General features: G+C 36.0%; 1 protein-coding gene across 1 annotated transcript in view; it reads left to right on the forward strand.

Annotated features, from left to right (window-relative positions):
- Positions 1-9,854, forward strand: part of DNAAF6 (dynein axonemal assembly factor 6) — a 41,023-nt gene extending 31,169 nt beyond the window's left edge. The window contains exons 5-6 of the mRNA XM_062184253.1: positions 4,660-4,745; positions 9,713-9,854. Of these exons, the coding sequence (XP_062040237.1) occupies positions 4,660-4,745; positions 9,713-9,842 (216 nt within the window). The 3' untranslated portion in view covers positions 9,843-9,854. The remainder of the gene's footprint in view (positions 1-4,659; positions 4,746-9,712) is intronic.
- The last annotated feature ends 7,944 nt before the right edge of the window (positions 9,855-17,798 follow it).

Genomic DNA, 17,798 nt, shown 5'->3' on the forward strand with positions numbered 1-17,798 from the left:
GAGAGAGATAGATCTTCTATCCTCTGGTTCACTCCCAAATTGCCAGGCAAGATCCAGGAGTCAGGAGCTTCATCTGGGTCTCCCATGTAGCAGGGGCCCAAGTACTTGGGCCATCTTCTGCTGCTTTCCCAGGAGCATTAGCGGGAGCCGGATCAGAAGTGGAGCAGCTGGGACTGGAACTGGTGCTCACAGGGGATGCCAGTATCATAGGCAGTGGCTTAAGCCCCTGCACCATAACACCAAACCCCTTTCCTGTCACTTTTTATTTACAAGACCAGAAGGCAGAAGTTTGAACTAAAATTAGTGATGGGAACTGTGATAACCTGATTCCAAGATAGCCCTCAATGCTTCTTATCTGCTGATAGTCTTGCCTTTGTAAAATCCTCTCCTATATTGAATAGGGCTGACCTGTATGACCAAATGGTGTTACCGTGTCAAAGAGAATCATTTTTAAGGCTACATTTTTTTCAAAAAGCCATTGTTTATGCCTTGGTCTTTTGGATCATTCATTCTTGGGGGAGAGCAGCAACTGTATCTTAAGCACACTTCAGAAACCCTATGGAGAATTTCCTATGGTGAAGAACTGAGGCCTTCTGCCAAAAGCCGCATGAATAAGCTATTGTGGATCCAGATCCTCTATCCCTAGTCAAACCTTCAATGTCTGTAACCGTAGTTAGTATCTTGACTACAACCTCATGATAGATCCTGACTGAGCCACCTAACCAAGCCACTCTCAAATTCCTGATCCATGGAAAGTGTGGGAAAGGATAAATGTTTTTTATTGTTTGAGACATAAAAATTTGGGGAGTGGGTAATTGGCTGTGCAACAATATATAACTAATAAACAATAAGCAACTAAATGACAGAACCAGAATTCAAGTCCTTTTAACCCCAAAAGTTGAGCTCCCAAGAGGCTGGAAGTCTCACAATGAAATTTTTAGCAATTTTCCTTAATTAAGCTATTAAAATAATTGACTCTAAAATAAATTAAATATGTACCCTATGTAAGAAACAGAACATCAATTCTTTTGACTATTTGTTCAGTGGCATCTAGTAGCCGTTAATATTTAGAGTTAGATCTTTTTTTAGAAGATTTATTCATTTATTTGAAAGGCAGAGCAACAGAGAAAGGGGAGAGAGATCTTCCATCTGCTGGTTCATTCTTCAAATGGCTGCAGCAGCCAAGGCTGGCCCAGGCCAAAGCCAGGAGCCAGAAACTCCATCTTGGTCTACAACAAGGGTGACAGGGATCCAAGTACTTTGACTAGCTTTTGCTGCCTCCCAGGCATATCAGCAGGAGCCTAAATCAGAAGTGGAATAGCTGGAACTCTGAACTGTCACTCTAATGTATGATGACGAGACTTTGAAAGTGGCAGCTTAACCTACTGCACCATAATGCCTACCACAAAGTTAGGTCTCGAGCACAATCACTTAGAGGTAAATGAATAGCCAAGTCTATTTTCCAGGTAGTCATTGAAAGTTTTGCTAAAGAAATCTGATTCATGTTTCAGGATGGTTTTTTTTCCCAACTGTGTCTTATGTTTGAAAATTTGTTATCTATTTCTTTTTTTCCCCCAAAGAAACATTTTATTTAAGGAATACAAACTTCATAGATTTCTTAAGTGCAACTTCAGGAATATAGTGATTCTTCACACAATACCTGCCCTCCCACCCCTCCTCCTCTTCCCTCTCCCATTCCCAGTCCCATTCTCCACTAAGATTCAGGAGGGATTTTTGTTGATGTTGTGAAATATTACTATATATTATTCTATCTAATAGATTCCTTTTCCTACCCTGTAGTGGGATTTGTGTACAGAGACAAGACATCAAGGCCTTTTAACAGGAAGTAGTCATTTACTATTTATGCCAGCATAAGGCCCAGGTAGAATTTCTTATCCAAAAGCCTGAGCCCAGAACAAAGAGGGGTATCTCCTTATATATGGTTTTAGCTTCTTGGTCAACTTATATGACTACATGCATACATTTGATTAGGTATTCTAATGTTACTTGGCAGCCACAGGATTTTATACAATATTGTACATGCATGCATACATAATTACTGATGATGTTTTTTCTTTTTTTAAAACATTTATGTATTTATTTGAAAGTCAGAGTTACACAGAGAGAGAAGGAGACTGATCAGAAACCAGAAGCCAGGAGTTTCTGGGTCTCCCATGTGGGTGCAGGGGCCCAAGGACTTGGGACATCTACTACTGCTTTCCCAGGCCATAGCAGAGAACTAGATCAGAAGTGGAGCAGCCGGGTCTCAAACAGGCACCCATATGGGACCGGGACTGCAGGCAGCGGCTTAATCCACTACACCACAGTGCCAGCACCGATGATATTTTTTTCCACACATATACTGAGCTATGTGCTGTCTGGCAAGGGTTAACACCATTGTTCTGTACTGGAAAGCAGAACCTGAAATAGTTACATATAAGCTGATAACAACTACAGTTGAAGCATTCATAGGCAAGCAAATAATGACCACATTCCATTTCCAGGGCAAGTTTCTTTTTTTTTTTTCGTCTGACCTTGGGGAAGCCTCTACCACAACTTTAATAATTAAAAGACAAAGTCCTCTACCACAACCCTTCCTCTGAAAACATTTGGTACACAATTTTAATTTCCTTAAGAGGAAAATTAGTGAGTTGTTTCTGAATTACCACTCACTAGAACTGCAAATGATTTTAAGAACCACTGTGAAGTTTTACCCAAAAAAAGTTTAAATTTCAATTTTCCTTCTTCAATTATTGTTTCAACCCTGAGAAAATAATATTTTACTGTGAAAGATTTAAACATTTCAGACTAAAGAAACAAATATTTGAATCCCTGATCCAGGTGATTCTAGTCAACAATAGATACTAAAGGACATTTTGGCTTGACAGCCAAACCTCAATATTATTGCAGTAAAAATGGGGCTTTTTTTTTGGTCTGATAGAATGCTCATTTACTTAAAAGCAGAACTTCTATAACTACCTCTTTTAAGAATGTTCTACTTATCTCATTTAAAGCATCTCCAATTATGAGGATCTGATTTTTCAAAATATAAATCAGGAGGTAATTCTTTGTTTAATGAAAATATTATAAATAGGAAGTATTTAGATAGTAGCACCTCTAGGGTTCTATTTACAAGTATTTGTTTATATCAGAATATATATTATATATGTAATAAAGCAAAATATATCTCAAAGGCAAGTTTGGTCCACATATATTATATTGCCTACTTTAAGCTTCTTATGAGGAATTTCCACTTTGTCCCACTACACACACACACACATACACATATGTATAGTACTTCCCTCATAATTTGCCTTTTTTACTATGTCTATTCTAGTAATGAAATCACCACATGTCTAATATTTCAAGCCTTCTTGTTCATTTTAGAGAAGACTTCATAATTTACTTCAACCTTAAGCTGCATTTGTTTTCTTTGTTTATGGAAGCCATATACCATGTTAGCTCATGTATGTATGTGTATATATATATATACATATATATATATATATCATCAACTCCCATAAAAAAGAATGCATATAAATTAAATTGAGATGAGGTTTTGTGTTGTGTTAAAATACATATAGTATAAAATTTACCAATAGTAATATTGAGTACATTCACAATATTGTGCAACCATCACCAATATCTAATTCCAAAACATTTTCATCAACCTGAAAGGGAGCTCTCTACCCATTAAGCAATCTCCTCTCCTTTTCTCCATCCCCAAGATCCTGGAAACTATGAATCTACTTTCTGTTTCTATTGATTTGCTATTCTAGACATTTCCTATAATTGGAATCCTATAATATGTGACTTTTGGTGCCTGGCATCCTTCACTCAGCATGCTTTCAGGTCTCATTCATGTAACAGTGATCTATTCTTTTTTTTTTTTGAGTGAATAAGTATTCAATTGTATGGATATGCCATGTTTTTATTTATCTTTTAATCAGTTGATGCACATTTGGGTTGTTTATGCATTTTGGCTGTTGCGAGTAGTATTGCTATGAGAAAAACATTACATATACAATTTCATTTGGACACCTGTTTTCAATGATTTTAGATATATACCCAGCAGTGGAATTGCTGGGCCATGTGGTAAGTAAGATGTGACATCTTACTGAACCAATAAGTAGTCTATTTTGAGAGGTGGAAGTCATATTGTTATTTCTCTTTTGTTATGTTAACATCCTTTCTAGATTCCTACATGTCTCTAAAAATGTGATATGGGAGTTTATGCCAGTAGACTACAGGATGACATCACTAACTCATACCCAAAATGACAACCAAACATTTTTATGCAAATTATCCACTGATACAAACGCAACTGAAGATCCCTAACTCTAGCAAGTGCACTGGTATACACCTTCAGAAAATGGATGTTACAGGCAAATAACCACTGTGTTTCTGTACAGTTGTGAAGTCAGATAAACCTTAGTCAATTGCCTTTGGTCTACCCACTAAACTTCTCTGTTATAGTTTCTGCATCTATAAAATGAAGATAATAATCCCTGCTTTAACAGATTGATATAAGGAAAAAACAATCTGGTACATGGTTGGCACTTAACAAATATTAATTCTTCTTTCCTCATATATTCTTATGCTTTTCAAATTAACTGTTTTCCAAGGTAACAGTATTTTTCTTCTTATTTTCTCTTTCAGGTTAAAATTCAACTACCAAATACGAACCCTTCTGAAATTGAAATTGATATCCAGGAAATGGTCCTTGACCTTCGTACTCCTAATAAGTAAGTAAAACTTAGTACTGGAATAATGCATTATAATGAGTCTTAAATTGATGTCCTTTTTAAAAGCATACATAATTATTTTACATCACCCCTAAAGAATTAAGTAAAAAATTCAGCTAATAATTCAGATGTATGATTTACATAATATAAACATAAATATGTTTGGAAATGTTTTCTACTTGAGATCTAGATTTTTCTCTGATTTGAATCCATACATTTGGAATGGGTTAATACCATCAAAACACAATACTTGGCATTGAGTTATAGTTTGTTTTATCTCAGAAAAATAGCTGGAGGTGAAAACTCTTTAAGTTGTATTGTATGGTTTTTGGTACAGTGATGACATAAAATAAATAATATTATTATACTTTTTGGGTGTTGTGGAGCTCTAATGTTAAATTTGATTATGTTCATCTAAAAAATCAACAATGAAAGTTTTGTCATCAATTACTCAAAACAAAAATTCTAACAGCTAATTTATCACTGGAGTTTCAGGTTGTATAAATACATTAAAAATAACATAGATGATGGAATAAATCAGTTAAACATATTGATATTTTCTTAATATGTTATTACATATGTTCAAACTTGTTTCTAAAACATAACACATACAATAGAATTGATATAAAATGTTTCTCTTGAAACACAGATGAATCAGTCCTGTCTTTCAAAACTATCTTTAAAAAGAGGGAATTGGTGGAAGCTGGTGTGTGTCAGATAAAATATTTACATGTTTTATTGCTTTGTTTACTTTTCATCTGCATATACAGCATGGGGCACACATTGGTCAATTGCATTAGTCCTTTCTGTGTAACTCAGACACTTTAAACTGGGTTTGGGGAGCAGGCAGTTGCTGACACATTCTCTTCCTTCCGTTATCAATACCTACAATTCTCCTTTGTGAAGTATCAAGAAAATAAAACGTAGATCCCTCCTACAAAAGACAACTGTGTGTAAACAACCCAATGTATACACATAGCTTAATCTTGATTTTTTATAGTAGATATATTTAACCCAAAATGATGGGGACTGGCCTTGTGATGTAGCAGGTAAAGCTACCTCCTGCAACACCCCCATCCCATATGGGTGCCAATTCATGTCCCCGCTGTTCCACTTCTGATCTAGCTCCATACTAATAGCCTGGGAAAAGCAGCAGAAGATGGCTTTAGTGCCTGAGCCCCTGCTGCCCATATAGGAGACCTGGAAAGAAGCTCCTGGCTCCTGGCTTCAGCCTAGTCCAGCCCTGGTCATTGCTGCCATCTGAGGAGTGAACCAGTGGAAGATCTCTCTCTGTCTCTTCCTCTCTCTCAGTAACCCTTTCAAACAAATAAATAAATCTTTAAAACACACACACAAATGATACACAGGTGAATATTATGAAATATTTTTGTTATTTACATCATTTAAAATGTATTATCACAAAACATCCTCATGTTATAAAAATTACATACACCATTCCTACCACTTACTTCAAAGCTAATTTTTATATCTTAGAACACTATGTTTATCCACTGCAAGAAAGATTTAAGAGAAGACGTTTTGTTCATGCATCTATATGGCAAAACAAGTGAATTTATTTTAACCGAAATGACCAATAATTTCAGTTTAAAATAGTCAATGAGTATTGTACCTTTCATTGTTTTTCCATTGACACATTTACTCTTTCACACAACCTTTGCAAGGGAAGTTGGTTAAATGAACTGTCAATCTTCTGTGATATTTGCACGCTTGTTAAAAACACACACATATCTATACACCATGGAGTTAATTTCCGTTTCCCTAGCACTTCTCACTGTCTCCATCAATCTTTAGGCAGCTACTCTAGCTATGCTGTCATTCCAGATATCTATCAGGATATACTAAATGAAGTCTCACAGAGAGGTATTTTTCCACATAGAACTTGGGCTGCAGTAGGTTGCTTGTATACTATACTTATTTATATATATTAAATAACAGATAAAACTAAAATTTTATTCATACTGTACTTATATATTAAATACTCAGGGCAGAAAAGTACTCTCTCTTAAGAAAAAAATCCTTAATTAACATAGAAGACTGAAGATAGAATTAAAGTTTTCATCACTTTTTCTAAATACTTGAGCATCCTTTACAGCCATGCTATTGCCTGAGATTGTTATTATCAGAAATGTGTCTTGTTTTTGAATTTATTGATATTCACATCTACTTTCTTTAGCTTCTAACTTTGACATCCTACAACACTGTGTTCATCCATCCATGAAAGATTTAAGAGGATGTTCTGTTCATGTATCTATAAGGCAGAGCAGGTGGATTTATTTTAAATGAGTTGATTGGTAATTTAAGTCAAACAATGGTCAAATGCATTAGAATTATCCATAAAATACAAATATCCAGCATTGCATAACCAAAATAAATAATTAAGTTTATTTGAAATCTTCATTTTTTTTTCACTTGATTGTAGATTCCCAACATGTAGTGGTGAGGAATATCTGGGCCACTGACCATATAAAGCTTGTGAAATCATTTGGTCTGGCCCTGCCAAGATAACTGCAGGCAGGAGTTGAAACTCAATAAACCTATAGCAGGATAAATTTTAAGTTGATAATTTTGTATGGCCCATGAATGATGTTATAAATATCCAAATGGTCATTGGCAAAAAAAAAAAAAAAAAGGTTCCCTACCCCTGACAGTAGATGAAAAGGAGGAAAGATGGAGGAAATTGGGTTCTTTCCCAGAATCTTTATATTCACATGAAGTTTCATTATTTTTCCAAGTGAATTCCAAGAATATATAAATTAGTACCTCAAATATGAGAAACAAAAACACAACAAATATGTTAATTTTCTTATTAAATGATGCTTTAGATTATTCACCCCTTTGCTATAGTACTTTAATTCCACTTGAGAGTTGACTGCTGTTTAATATGTTTTTTAAAAAGTTTTCTAAATAGAATAGTTGAATTGTAGCTCAGGAGCTATTTCTGCACATGCTTTGAAAATTGTTATATCTCTTAGAGGAAACCTTTTAAAAAGTCATGTAATATTGTTAACTACATAAAAAAAAGAATTTGTGAGTATACATAAAACAAAGTTTTCCTTTATTTAACTATTTTGCAATCAACATCAACTAAAACTTTCTAATATAAATGTAAGCATTTTTGAACTTGAGTTTACTGTGTAATTATTTTTATTTTTACTTTCATAAACTATTATTTGCATTTAAATACTTTCTAATGAAAATTAACACTGGATTAATATTTTTATCAGTGCCTAAACTGTAACTACCAAAAAGTAAATATATTTGTTTATTCATATTTTATAGTACAAATGGATGGAAATATTTAAATGCCATTTTTTGACAACCTGAATGTTTACTTTCCATTTATTTATTTGTTCACTCAACACAGATTTATAAAGTCTTCTGTTAGGCACTGGGGGAGCAGTAAGATAAGATACTGTGTTATCCTTCAATGAATTGAACATGGGTAACTATTTATAAAGTTTTTGTTTAAATATAAATCTCCATATAGATATTAGACAGCAAAACAGACTAGACAAAAATACTCCCCTTCTTTTAAGAGCCTAAATAAGTTGCACTGTTATATTGTTCAACATTTTAGTATGTGAAGCCATACTACTCAGGACTAGACAGAAATGCAGGGATAGATGGATCATTCCAATGGCCATTAACTGTCTCTTTTGAATTTATTTCTCTCTGGACAGAGAAGTGCACATTATCATTGGAACTCCTTCTTTGGCTGATTTATAGTTGTCTTTTAGTGCAATGAAGCTACTATATGAAGCTTTACTTTGTTTTTAAAGTAAATATATTATCATTTATAGAATAAGAGATAAAGAAAATCTAACTAACACAACCTATATTGTAAACAGCTTTAAAGGATGAAGTGTCTTTCATACCTCCTCTTTCTTGACATGCTACATTAAAACACTTTGCCATTTAATTATTACGGTATTGGAAGCTATTTCTCCTTCCCCATCTGGAGTGGAACAGGAATCACAGAAAATTTCTCCTTTAGGTTCAAGAAATGTGTAATAAATACTTTCCCAGGCCTCTGAACTTTGACCTTTGCAAATGCATAAAGATGGAATTGATTTTCAAGGGCTTTCTTTTAAAAAACTTGCTCTCTATTCAAGTACCCAAGAAATATCCCTAAAAATATCAGATTCCTTTACTGATTTGTATCTAAAAGAGCTTTTCTGTTCATCTTTTATAGAGATACTCAGGCCTTCTCTACTGAGAATGTGATGTAACAAGTGTTTCATGCATTTAATTTTCTTCAGATACCAGCATATGCTGACCCCATGTATAATTCAGATTCATACCTCTGTGACAGCATTATAGATGTCTCATGCCGGCAATGCATCTAAAGCATACAACTATCCAGCATTTGAACCATACATTGCAATATAAACCCAGCAATCTATCATGGGGAGCTTTTGTCAGTGTGTAGTAGAAAGAATGAGAAGCAAGCAGAGAGAAGCACTTTCATTGATCTAGTACTAAAGTCATTCCAGGCCTGAGTTTCAAAAGATACACCTGTAGTAGAGATTCAGCCCAAGATTGTGTTAGCACAAATGTTATAGAACCATTCTGGTTTTCAAATTTGTGTCAGTCAGTCACATTCCAGCTATCCATAAGTATAACTGACAATACATCTGTCCAGCAAGCTTGAAGTTGCTTGCTTCTATTTCTATGCCTCTGCACATGAGGCTATGTTTATACAATGCAAAATGAGGTCAATTCAGAAAAAAGAGGGAGAATCAAAACAACTGCTTGAATATTTAAGGCCAAAAACCTTGTATACTATTTGTGTTATTCAAGCATATTTTTGTCCAGTATTTATACTGTCTAAATATTGGGGATTTTCTTGTTTCTAATATTCTAGTGGTACATGTTGCTTTCTATTGCCTTATTGGAGATGATACATCATTTTAGAAAGCTAATTCTAGGTTTGTATTTTATTTTAGGAAGCTGTTGTTAACCCTTCCCTATCCTGTGGAATGCAACAGTGCCAAAGCATCCTATGTCCAGGAGACTGAGACTCTTGAAATTACCGTAACTCTGAAAAGAGAGTTTGATTTTCTTAATCTTTTCTGAAATTACATGGATAAGGAGAAAAAATGGAAACATGGCACTGATTAAACTTTAAAACTTTGAAGAAGTGTTAGTTTTGTGTATTCTGTTTACTACTATGACATATTTTGGAAAGGACCAAAACTCAATGCTATTGATATTCTGATCATTTACAGTCACTTCTATTACTCTGATAGAAAATACTATTTCCTCATACCAACAAGCTATTCCATTGTTACACTGACAGCTGAATAGAATACATATAGGCTAACCAATTAGATTACTACCTGATCAATTACATGACTGACTTATGATCAGGAAATGGTTGGTTCACTTATTTCAGTAGTCTGAAGAACTTAACAAAATTACACCATAATACAATCAGTTGTATAGTAATTGGTCATAATTGTCACCAGAAAAAAATGTATTTGGTTGCTTTTCCATTAATTTTGATCATATGATTTAGAATGTTCACAGTTTAGGCTTTCCTTGTTTTCTGGACTATATACACAACAAAAGGCTATAAATCACTTGATGCATCATACTAACCACATGTTTATTTGAGTAACAAATACTCTTGAGCACGTAGTATCATTTGGCTTTCTCAGTCGAGCTTTCAGTGCTTGAATCTAGTAAGCTTACATTATTTTCTTTTTGTGCATTAATAATTACTAACAATGCCTTTTGAGATACTGTGTTTATACTTAGTCTATTGAAATCCTTGACATTTAAAAGGAATATAAAGAAAAGCATGGAGGTGGGGGGGGCAGCTCTGTGGCATAGTGGGTAAAGCCACTGCCTGCAGTGCTGGCATACCATATGGGTGCCGGTTTGAGTCCTGGCTGCTCCACTTCCCATCCAGCTCTCTGCTATGGCCTGGGAAAGCAGTGGAAGATGGCCCAAGTGCTTGGGTCCCTGCACCCACGTGGAAGACTCGGAAAAAACTCCTGGCTTCAGATCGGCGCAGCTCCAACCATTGCCACAAGCTGGGGAGTGAACCAGTGGATGGAAGACTTGTCTTTCTGCCTCTCCTCTCTCTGTGTAACTCTGACTTTCAAATAAATAAATAAATAAATCTTTTCTAAAAAAAAAAGAAAAGAAAAGCATGGTACATCTACAAATCCCATTCTCTCTAATTTCCTATCTTTCTTCTATATTTGGATGCATCTATTTTTATGAATTGTGCCAATGCCCCCTCTATGCCTCATCTATGCGATTATAAACATTTATTTCATATTTATGAATAAATTATGTTTTAATACTGGTTTTACTTGACCTCACATATCACTGTAGAACTGTAGTGTTACCTGGTAGTTTTAGTCATCATGTTGATGTAAACTATTAGGAAACAAATATACAAGTAGATATTTTCTAGAGTAAATTATGTATATAATTACCAAGCCTCTAGTTTGTGACTAGAGAAAATAGAAGGAAAATACTGAGATTGCAGAAAGGTGGTTGTGTTAAAATAATGAACTCTTGTAGAGAATTTGACATTTAAATTACCACCATGACTTTCTTGTGTGGGAGCAATAGTTGAGGATGGGATTAACTGAAAGAAAACACAGTGCAGTGTATATGCATGTGTTTGTAGTGTTACAGGATCAAAATTGTCCTACTTTGCTTTCTTAGCATCAATCTCTAAGGCTGTATTTTAAGAATTTAAGCTTTCATCCTAAAACGTAAACACTGGGGCCAGTCTAAGCAATAGCCAATATTTTTCTTCTCTGGAGAGCAACAATGAGTCAGTGGAAAATGTATGTCTTTTTCCTATGTACTGGCCCTAATTACAAAGGCCATTATTACTCAAGCTGACTGAATGTGTACAAGCTGTCCCTGGAAGAGAAGATAGAGCATATCCAGGCCAACTGGAATTGGGCTTTGGTTAGGTGGTGCTGTATCAATTATATAAGGTAACAGAGTTTCAAGAACAATGAAATATGATCCAGTAATTTATACTCATCTAGAAATCATCCTACTTCACTGTCCTTGGCCTCAGAAGTAACAACTGCTGTAGCTATACTGTTTTGTTTTTAAGCTAATTCTTAGGACTTCCTTCCTTTAAAGAAGAATAGTTCACTAAGACAAATGTAGAAAAGATAATACAAAAGGAAATTTATTATGTCAGCATTCTCCAATGACTCTTAGCCATTACCAGAACTGAAGGTTAAAAGCACAAATGTAGCATAATACAACCCACATATGCTTCTCCTTCATGAACTTCTTTACCTCAGTTTTATTCTATAATCTCCGGTAGCTTTTGTGGAGATTCAGTAACTCATTCATTCATTCCTCATTTGTTCATTCTTCCAACAAATATCCACTGAGTGCTTGCCATATGTTTGGCGTTGTTATTAGGTGCTGGGGGTATAGTAGTAAGAAAACTAGGTGCAGTCCCTGCCCCCATTGAGCAGGCAGTTGAGCAATGGAGACAAACAGTAGCCAAGTAAACATATACACATGTATTTTCAATTTATTATTACTGTTATGAAGCAAAAGAATGAGTGATTTGGGAGCACCTATCAGAGAAACCAAACTTAGTCTAGGGAGGAATAAAAAAGACTTGCCTAAGGGTTTAACACTTCAGCAACAAAATGAATACTCTTAGATACAAGCAAAGAGAGTGTGGAGAATGGGGATGGAAAGCAGTAAGGTTTCTAGGTGCCAGGCAGTAGCAAATGTGAAGACCCAAGATGGAAGGAGCTTATTAAAAATGAGTTTGTGGGCTGGCACTGTGGCATAGTGAGTAAAGCAGTCGCTTGCCATGCCTGCATGCCATATGGGCACCGATTGGAGTCCTGGCTGCTCCACTTCCAATCCAGCTCCCTGCTAATGAGCCTGGAAAAGCGGCAGAAGATGACCAAGTTACTTGGACCCCTGTACCTATGTGGGAAACCTGAAAGAAGCCCCTGGCTCCTGGCTTTGGATTAGCTTAGCTCCAGCCATTGCAGCCATTTGGGGGTTGAACCAGCAGAGGGGAGGCCTCTCTCTCTCTCTCTCTCTTTCTCTTTCTGCCTCTGCCTCTCTGTAACTCTGCCTTTCAAATAAATAAAAAATTAAATCTTAAAAAAAAATGAGTTTGAAAACCAGTGTAGCTAGAATAGAGTGAACATAGTGGAGTGTGACTGGAGTTAAGGTTGGTTATGTAGGCTACAACAATGTCCTGTAGAATCATGTAAGCCATAAGTTCAGAATTTGGATTTTGTTTTAAGTGCTTGGGGAAGAGAATATATTAGGAAGCAAGAATGGAAAAGGGGAGAGCAACTATTGTAATACACCAGGCAATTTACATGTTTATATAAATAAAATTCATTGTTGATAATTTTCTAATTAGAAAAAAAATACATGCTGACACGTTATAAGCAGGAAACTTTAACAACATATAAAAAACTTTTAAAAATAGAACTAAAAAGTCTCTGTAAGCCAGTGAACCAAAAATAACCATTCATAATTTTTATTGCTGCTTTCCAACCTTTTTTCACCTCAATGCATAACATACATATTATTTTTCCCAAATGAGATAATATTGCACAAACAGGTTTTATAACCTACTTTTAATTCCCAAGTGTAGTCTTTAATTTTGTTTTTGTTCCTGAATTATAATTTTGTTGCATTGTGGTGGAAGAGTGTGATACAGATCTATGTGTATTTTAAAAGAATGAGCTATTCTGTAATTGGTACAGAATTACATAAATATATATATATCAATTTAAGCTTTTTTAAAAACTGTGTTGTTCAAATCTTCTACAGTCTTGTTAATTTTTTAGTTGGCTTTATACATCAATACAAAGACGTGTATTAAAATGTGCCACCCATTATAGATTTTTCAGTTCCTCCTATAATTCCATCAAATTTTGCTTTATAAATTTTGAGGCTATATTTTTAGATGCAGAATTTGAATTGTTATATCTTCCCTTTATCAATTCACTGTGATGCTCTTTATCCCCAATAATATTTGTTGTTTTAACCTATCTTTTGCTTAACATTGCCATAGCTGCATCACTTTGGTTACTATTTTTCTGACATACCTTTTCCTATCACTTTCCATGCTTTCTACATTTTACATAAGACTTATTACAAATAGCATGTAACTAAATTTTGTACTTTTAAAAACCAACCAAGATTTTGTTTTTAAACACACAAGTTTCAGTCCAGTTCACTTATTTTGATAAATGATATACTTTATTTATATCATTTTGTCATAAGATTTCTCTCTTATTTTGTCTTTTCTACACTTTTTCCTCCTTCATTGTCTTTTTCCCTCACTGGTCAATTGTTTAAGGTCTTTTTTTTCTTCCAGTGGTTTGAAAGTTGCATATTGTTTCTTTTTAACTCAAATATCTAGTTTCTTGGTAGTTCTACCCTCCCTTAAAACAAGGGCTCAGTTTTAATACAACAATGCCTCTCCCACTTTGTTTTTGTGTACAAAAAATATTTATCATCATCATTGTTTTCTACAATGTTTACTTAGATTTATCCACATGTTTATCAATATCTTTGCTCACCATTTTTTCCACATTAGTACTTTCTTTCTGAAGTACATACCTTAATATTTCCCACAGCAAGGATTTGTGGGTTTTTTATTCTCTCTGTTCATTTCTAGAAGTATTTTTATTGCCCTCACTCTTGAATGATAATTTAGCTGAATTTAGAAATCTAGGTTGGGGAAAGCATTTACAATTGCATTTAAGACACCAGTTAGGATGCCCACACCCCATATCAAAGTTCCTGGACTTGAGTCCCAGCTCCACTTCCAGTTCCACCTTCCTGCTAATGTGTACTCTGGGAGAGAAAAGGTGATGGCTCAAGTGCTTGAGTCCCTACCACTACAAGAGCAGAGACCCAAATGGAGTTCCCAGCTCCTGTTGCGGGCATTTAGGGAGTGAGTGAGCCAGTAATGAGAGATTCATTCTCTCTCTCCCCCATCCCCTCTACCTCCCACCCTCCCTTCTCCCCTCCCTCCATTTCAAATACATTTTTAAAAATTTTAAAAAGAAATCTATATTGACAGTTATTTCCCATCAGAATTTTGAAAATATTATTTATCTGTGTTCTGGCCTAAACTGTTGTAATTTAGAAGTCTGTTTTCTATTTCATTATTGTTCATTTGCATGTAATTTTTCTTTTGTCTCTGGTACTTTTAAAGATTTTTCTCTGTGTTTTGGTGTTCTCCAGTGTTTTTGTTTTGTTTTGTTTTGTTTTGTTTTGACAGGCAGAGTGGATAGTGAGAGAGAGAGACAGAGAGAAAGGTCTTCCTTTTTGCTGTTGGTTCACCCTCCAATGGTCGCTGTGGCCGGCGCATCATGCTGATCCGAAGCCAGGAGCCAGGTGCTTCTCCTGGTCTCCCATGCGGGTGCAGGGCCCAAGCACTTGGGCCATCCTCCACTGCCTTCCCAGGCCATAGCAGAGAGCTGGCCTGGAAGAGGGGCAACCGGGATAGAATCCGGCGCCCCGACCGGGACTAGAACCCAGTGTGCCGGCGCCGCAAGGCGGAGGATTAGCCTGTTAAGCCATGGCGCCGGCCCTCCAGTGTTTTTTAAGGTTTATTTTATTTATTTGAAAGACAGAGTTACAGAGAGGGTGAGAGACTGAGACAGAGATTTTACCCAGATGGCTGCCACAGCCAGAGCTGGGCCAGGCCAAAGCCAGGAGCTGGAACTCCATCTGGATCTCCTAGATGGGTGACAGGAGTCCTTGCACTCAGGCAATCATCCACTGCCTTCTCAGGCACATTAGTAGGAAGAGGAAGCAGCCAGGACTAGAACCAGCATTCTGATAATGGCATTGCAGGGGTGGTGCTTGATCAGTGTGCCACAACATTGGTACCTAGTATTCTGCAATTTGACTGTGGTAGGTTTAGATTTAGATTTATTTTTCTTGCTTGGCACTTGTGCTTCTCAAGTCTTTCATCAATCCTGGAAAATTCTCAGCCCTTCTCCCTTTGGATGTTGCCTTACTCCCATTTTCTGCTTTCTTCTTCTGGAATTCCTATTAAATGAAAGTTGAACCTTTCAATCAGTTTTCTTTTCAACTCTGACATCTTAAAGTTTTCCCTTTTTAAAAAAAATATTCTTTTCCTTTTATTTTTATTTTTATTTTAGAGATTGTCTTCCCACTTCTTCAATGAAAGCCTTGTCTCCAGGGACAGAGAGGACAACATTATTATTATTTGGCTATTTTTAAAGGATTTATTTATTTATTTGAAAGGCAGAGTTACAGAGGGAGGGAGGGAGGGAGAAAGTGAGAGGGAGAGAGAGAGGGAGAGAGAGAGAGAGAGAAATCTTCCACCCACTGGTTCCCTCTCCAAATGGCTGCAACAGCCAGAGCTGGACCAATCCGAAGCCAAGAACCAGGAGCTTCTTCCGGGTCTCTCAAGTGGGTGCAGGGGCCCCAGCATGTGGGCCATCTTCTACTGCTTTCCTTAGGCGCATTAGCAAGGAGCTGGATCAGAAGTGGAGTAGCTGGGACTTGGGATGCCAGCACTGCAGATGGCAACTTAACCTGTTACACCATGGTGCCAGCCCCTTTTTTGGCCATTTTTAAAAGCTTATTTTACTTTTTAAAATAAATTTTAAAAATTTTAGAATAGTTTTAAATTCACAAAACAATAATTTTGAGGTAATATAATCTCCACACCCAGCTTCCTTTATCATTAATATCTCACATTAGTATAATATATTAGTTGCAATTAATGAACTACATCCAACTTCCCATTTTTTTTAATCCGTATTCCCTCTATCCCTCCCATTCTCCCAATCTCTAGTAATCAATATTCTGGGTTCATATTGAGGTTTTGTTTTTTATTATTTTATTTTAGGTCCTACATAAGAAGTAGAACATGAAGTATTATTTTGTGTTTGGCTTATGTCACTTAACATGATGTCCTCCAATTGCATCTAATTTGCTGCAAATACGGGGTTTCATTCTTTTTATTTATTTATTTATTTATTTAGCATTCTTCTTCTGATGAGTACCTTGTTTGATTCCTTATCTTGGCTATTGTGTTGCAATAAACATGGTAGAACAGGTATCTCTTTGATACAATGATTTCATGTCTTTTGGTTATATATCCCGTAGTGGGAATGCTGGATCAAACGGCAGTTTTTTTAAGAAATGTCCATAGTGTTTTCCACAGTGACTGCGCTAATTTACGTTCCCACCAACAGTGTATAACAGTTCCCCTTTCTCCACAGCCTCATCAGCATTTGTTACTTTCTGTCCGGTTGATAACAGCCATTATTTTTTTTTGGGGGGGGGGGATGATATTTCCTTTGTTTCTCAGGAGCTCAGCTATGCAGTAAAAAAATATCTTGCATTTATAGACACTGGTATCAAAGTTTTTCAGATAATTTAGTTAGCCACATTGCTAGAAAGGGTCAGTCTAATTCCTTAGCAATATATTTCAAATGTCTTCAGCACGATTGTTGTAGATTAAATTTCCTAGAAAACATACCGTAAGTCAGGCAAAAAGTTTATTGGGGAGTGCTGTCGGAATCAATCCCTGTGGAAGCAAGACTAAACAATGAGAGTAGCTGGGCTGCAATGCCATCGCAAGGTCTTAGCAGATCACACAAGAAGCTCTGCATTTGCAATAACCTTCCACAACTGTCCCCAACTGGAGCAAAGGGGCTGAGCCTTTACTTCCTGTATTGACTGGTCATCGAATGCGACCTGCACCTGTGAAGGGGTGTGACCTTAGGCTTGGTGCTCTCTTCAGCTGAGTGAAGTTCTCAGAGAAGGCTGAATGCAGGGAGCTGTGTGCCAGCAGCCCTCCCAGTAGCTGAGAGAATAAGTCCTGTCTTGAAGTAAGATCTGGATGTCACAGAATATTGTCCACTACAATGATTTTTAATGATTTCATATTTTTTTTTCTGTTAGAATATTTAGCTTTTGTTGATATGTAAAAGTTCCACATATATTAAGAATATAAAATTTATCTGTTACCGGTCGCGGAGGGGAGGGCTGTTGCAGGAGCAAGTT

Source organism: Lepus europaeus, chromosome X, assembly GCF_033115175.1.
Source record: "Lepus europaeus isolate LE1 chromosome X, mLepTim1.pri, whole genome shotgun sequence".
NCBI classification, from domain to species: domain Eukaryota; kingdom Metazoa; phylum Chordata; class Mammalia; order Lagomorpha; family Leporidae; genus Lepus; species Lepus europaeus.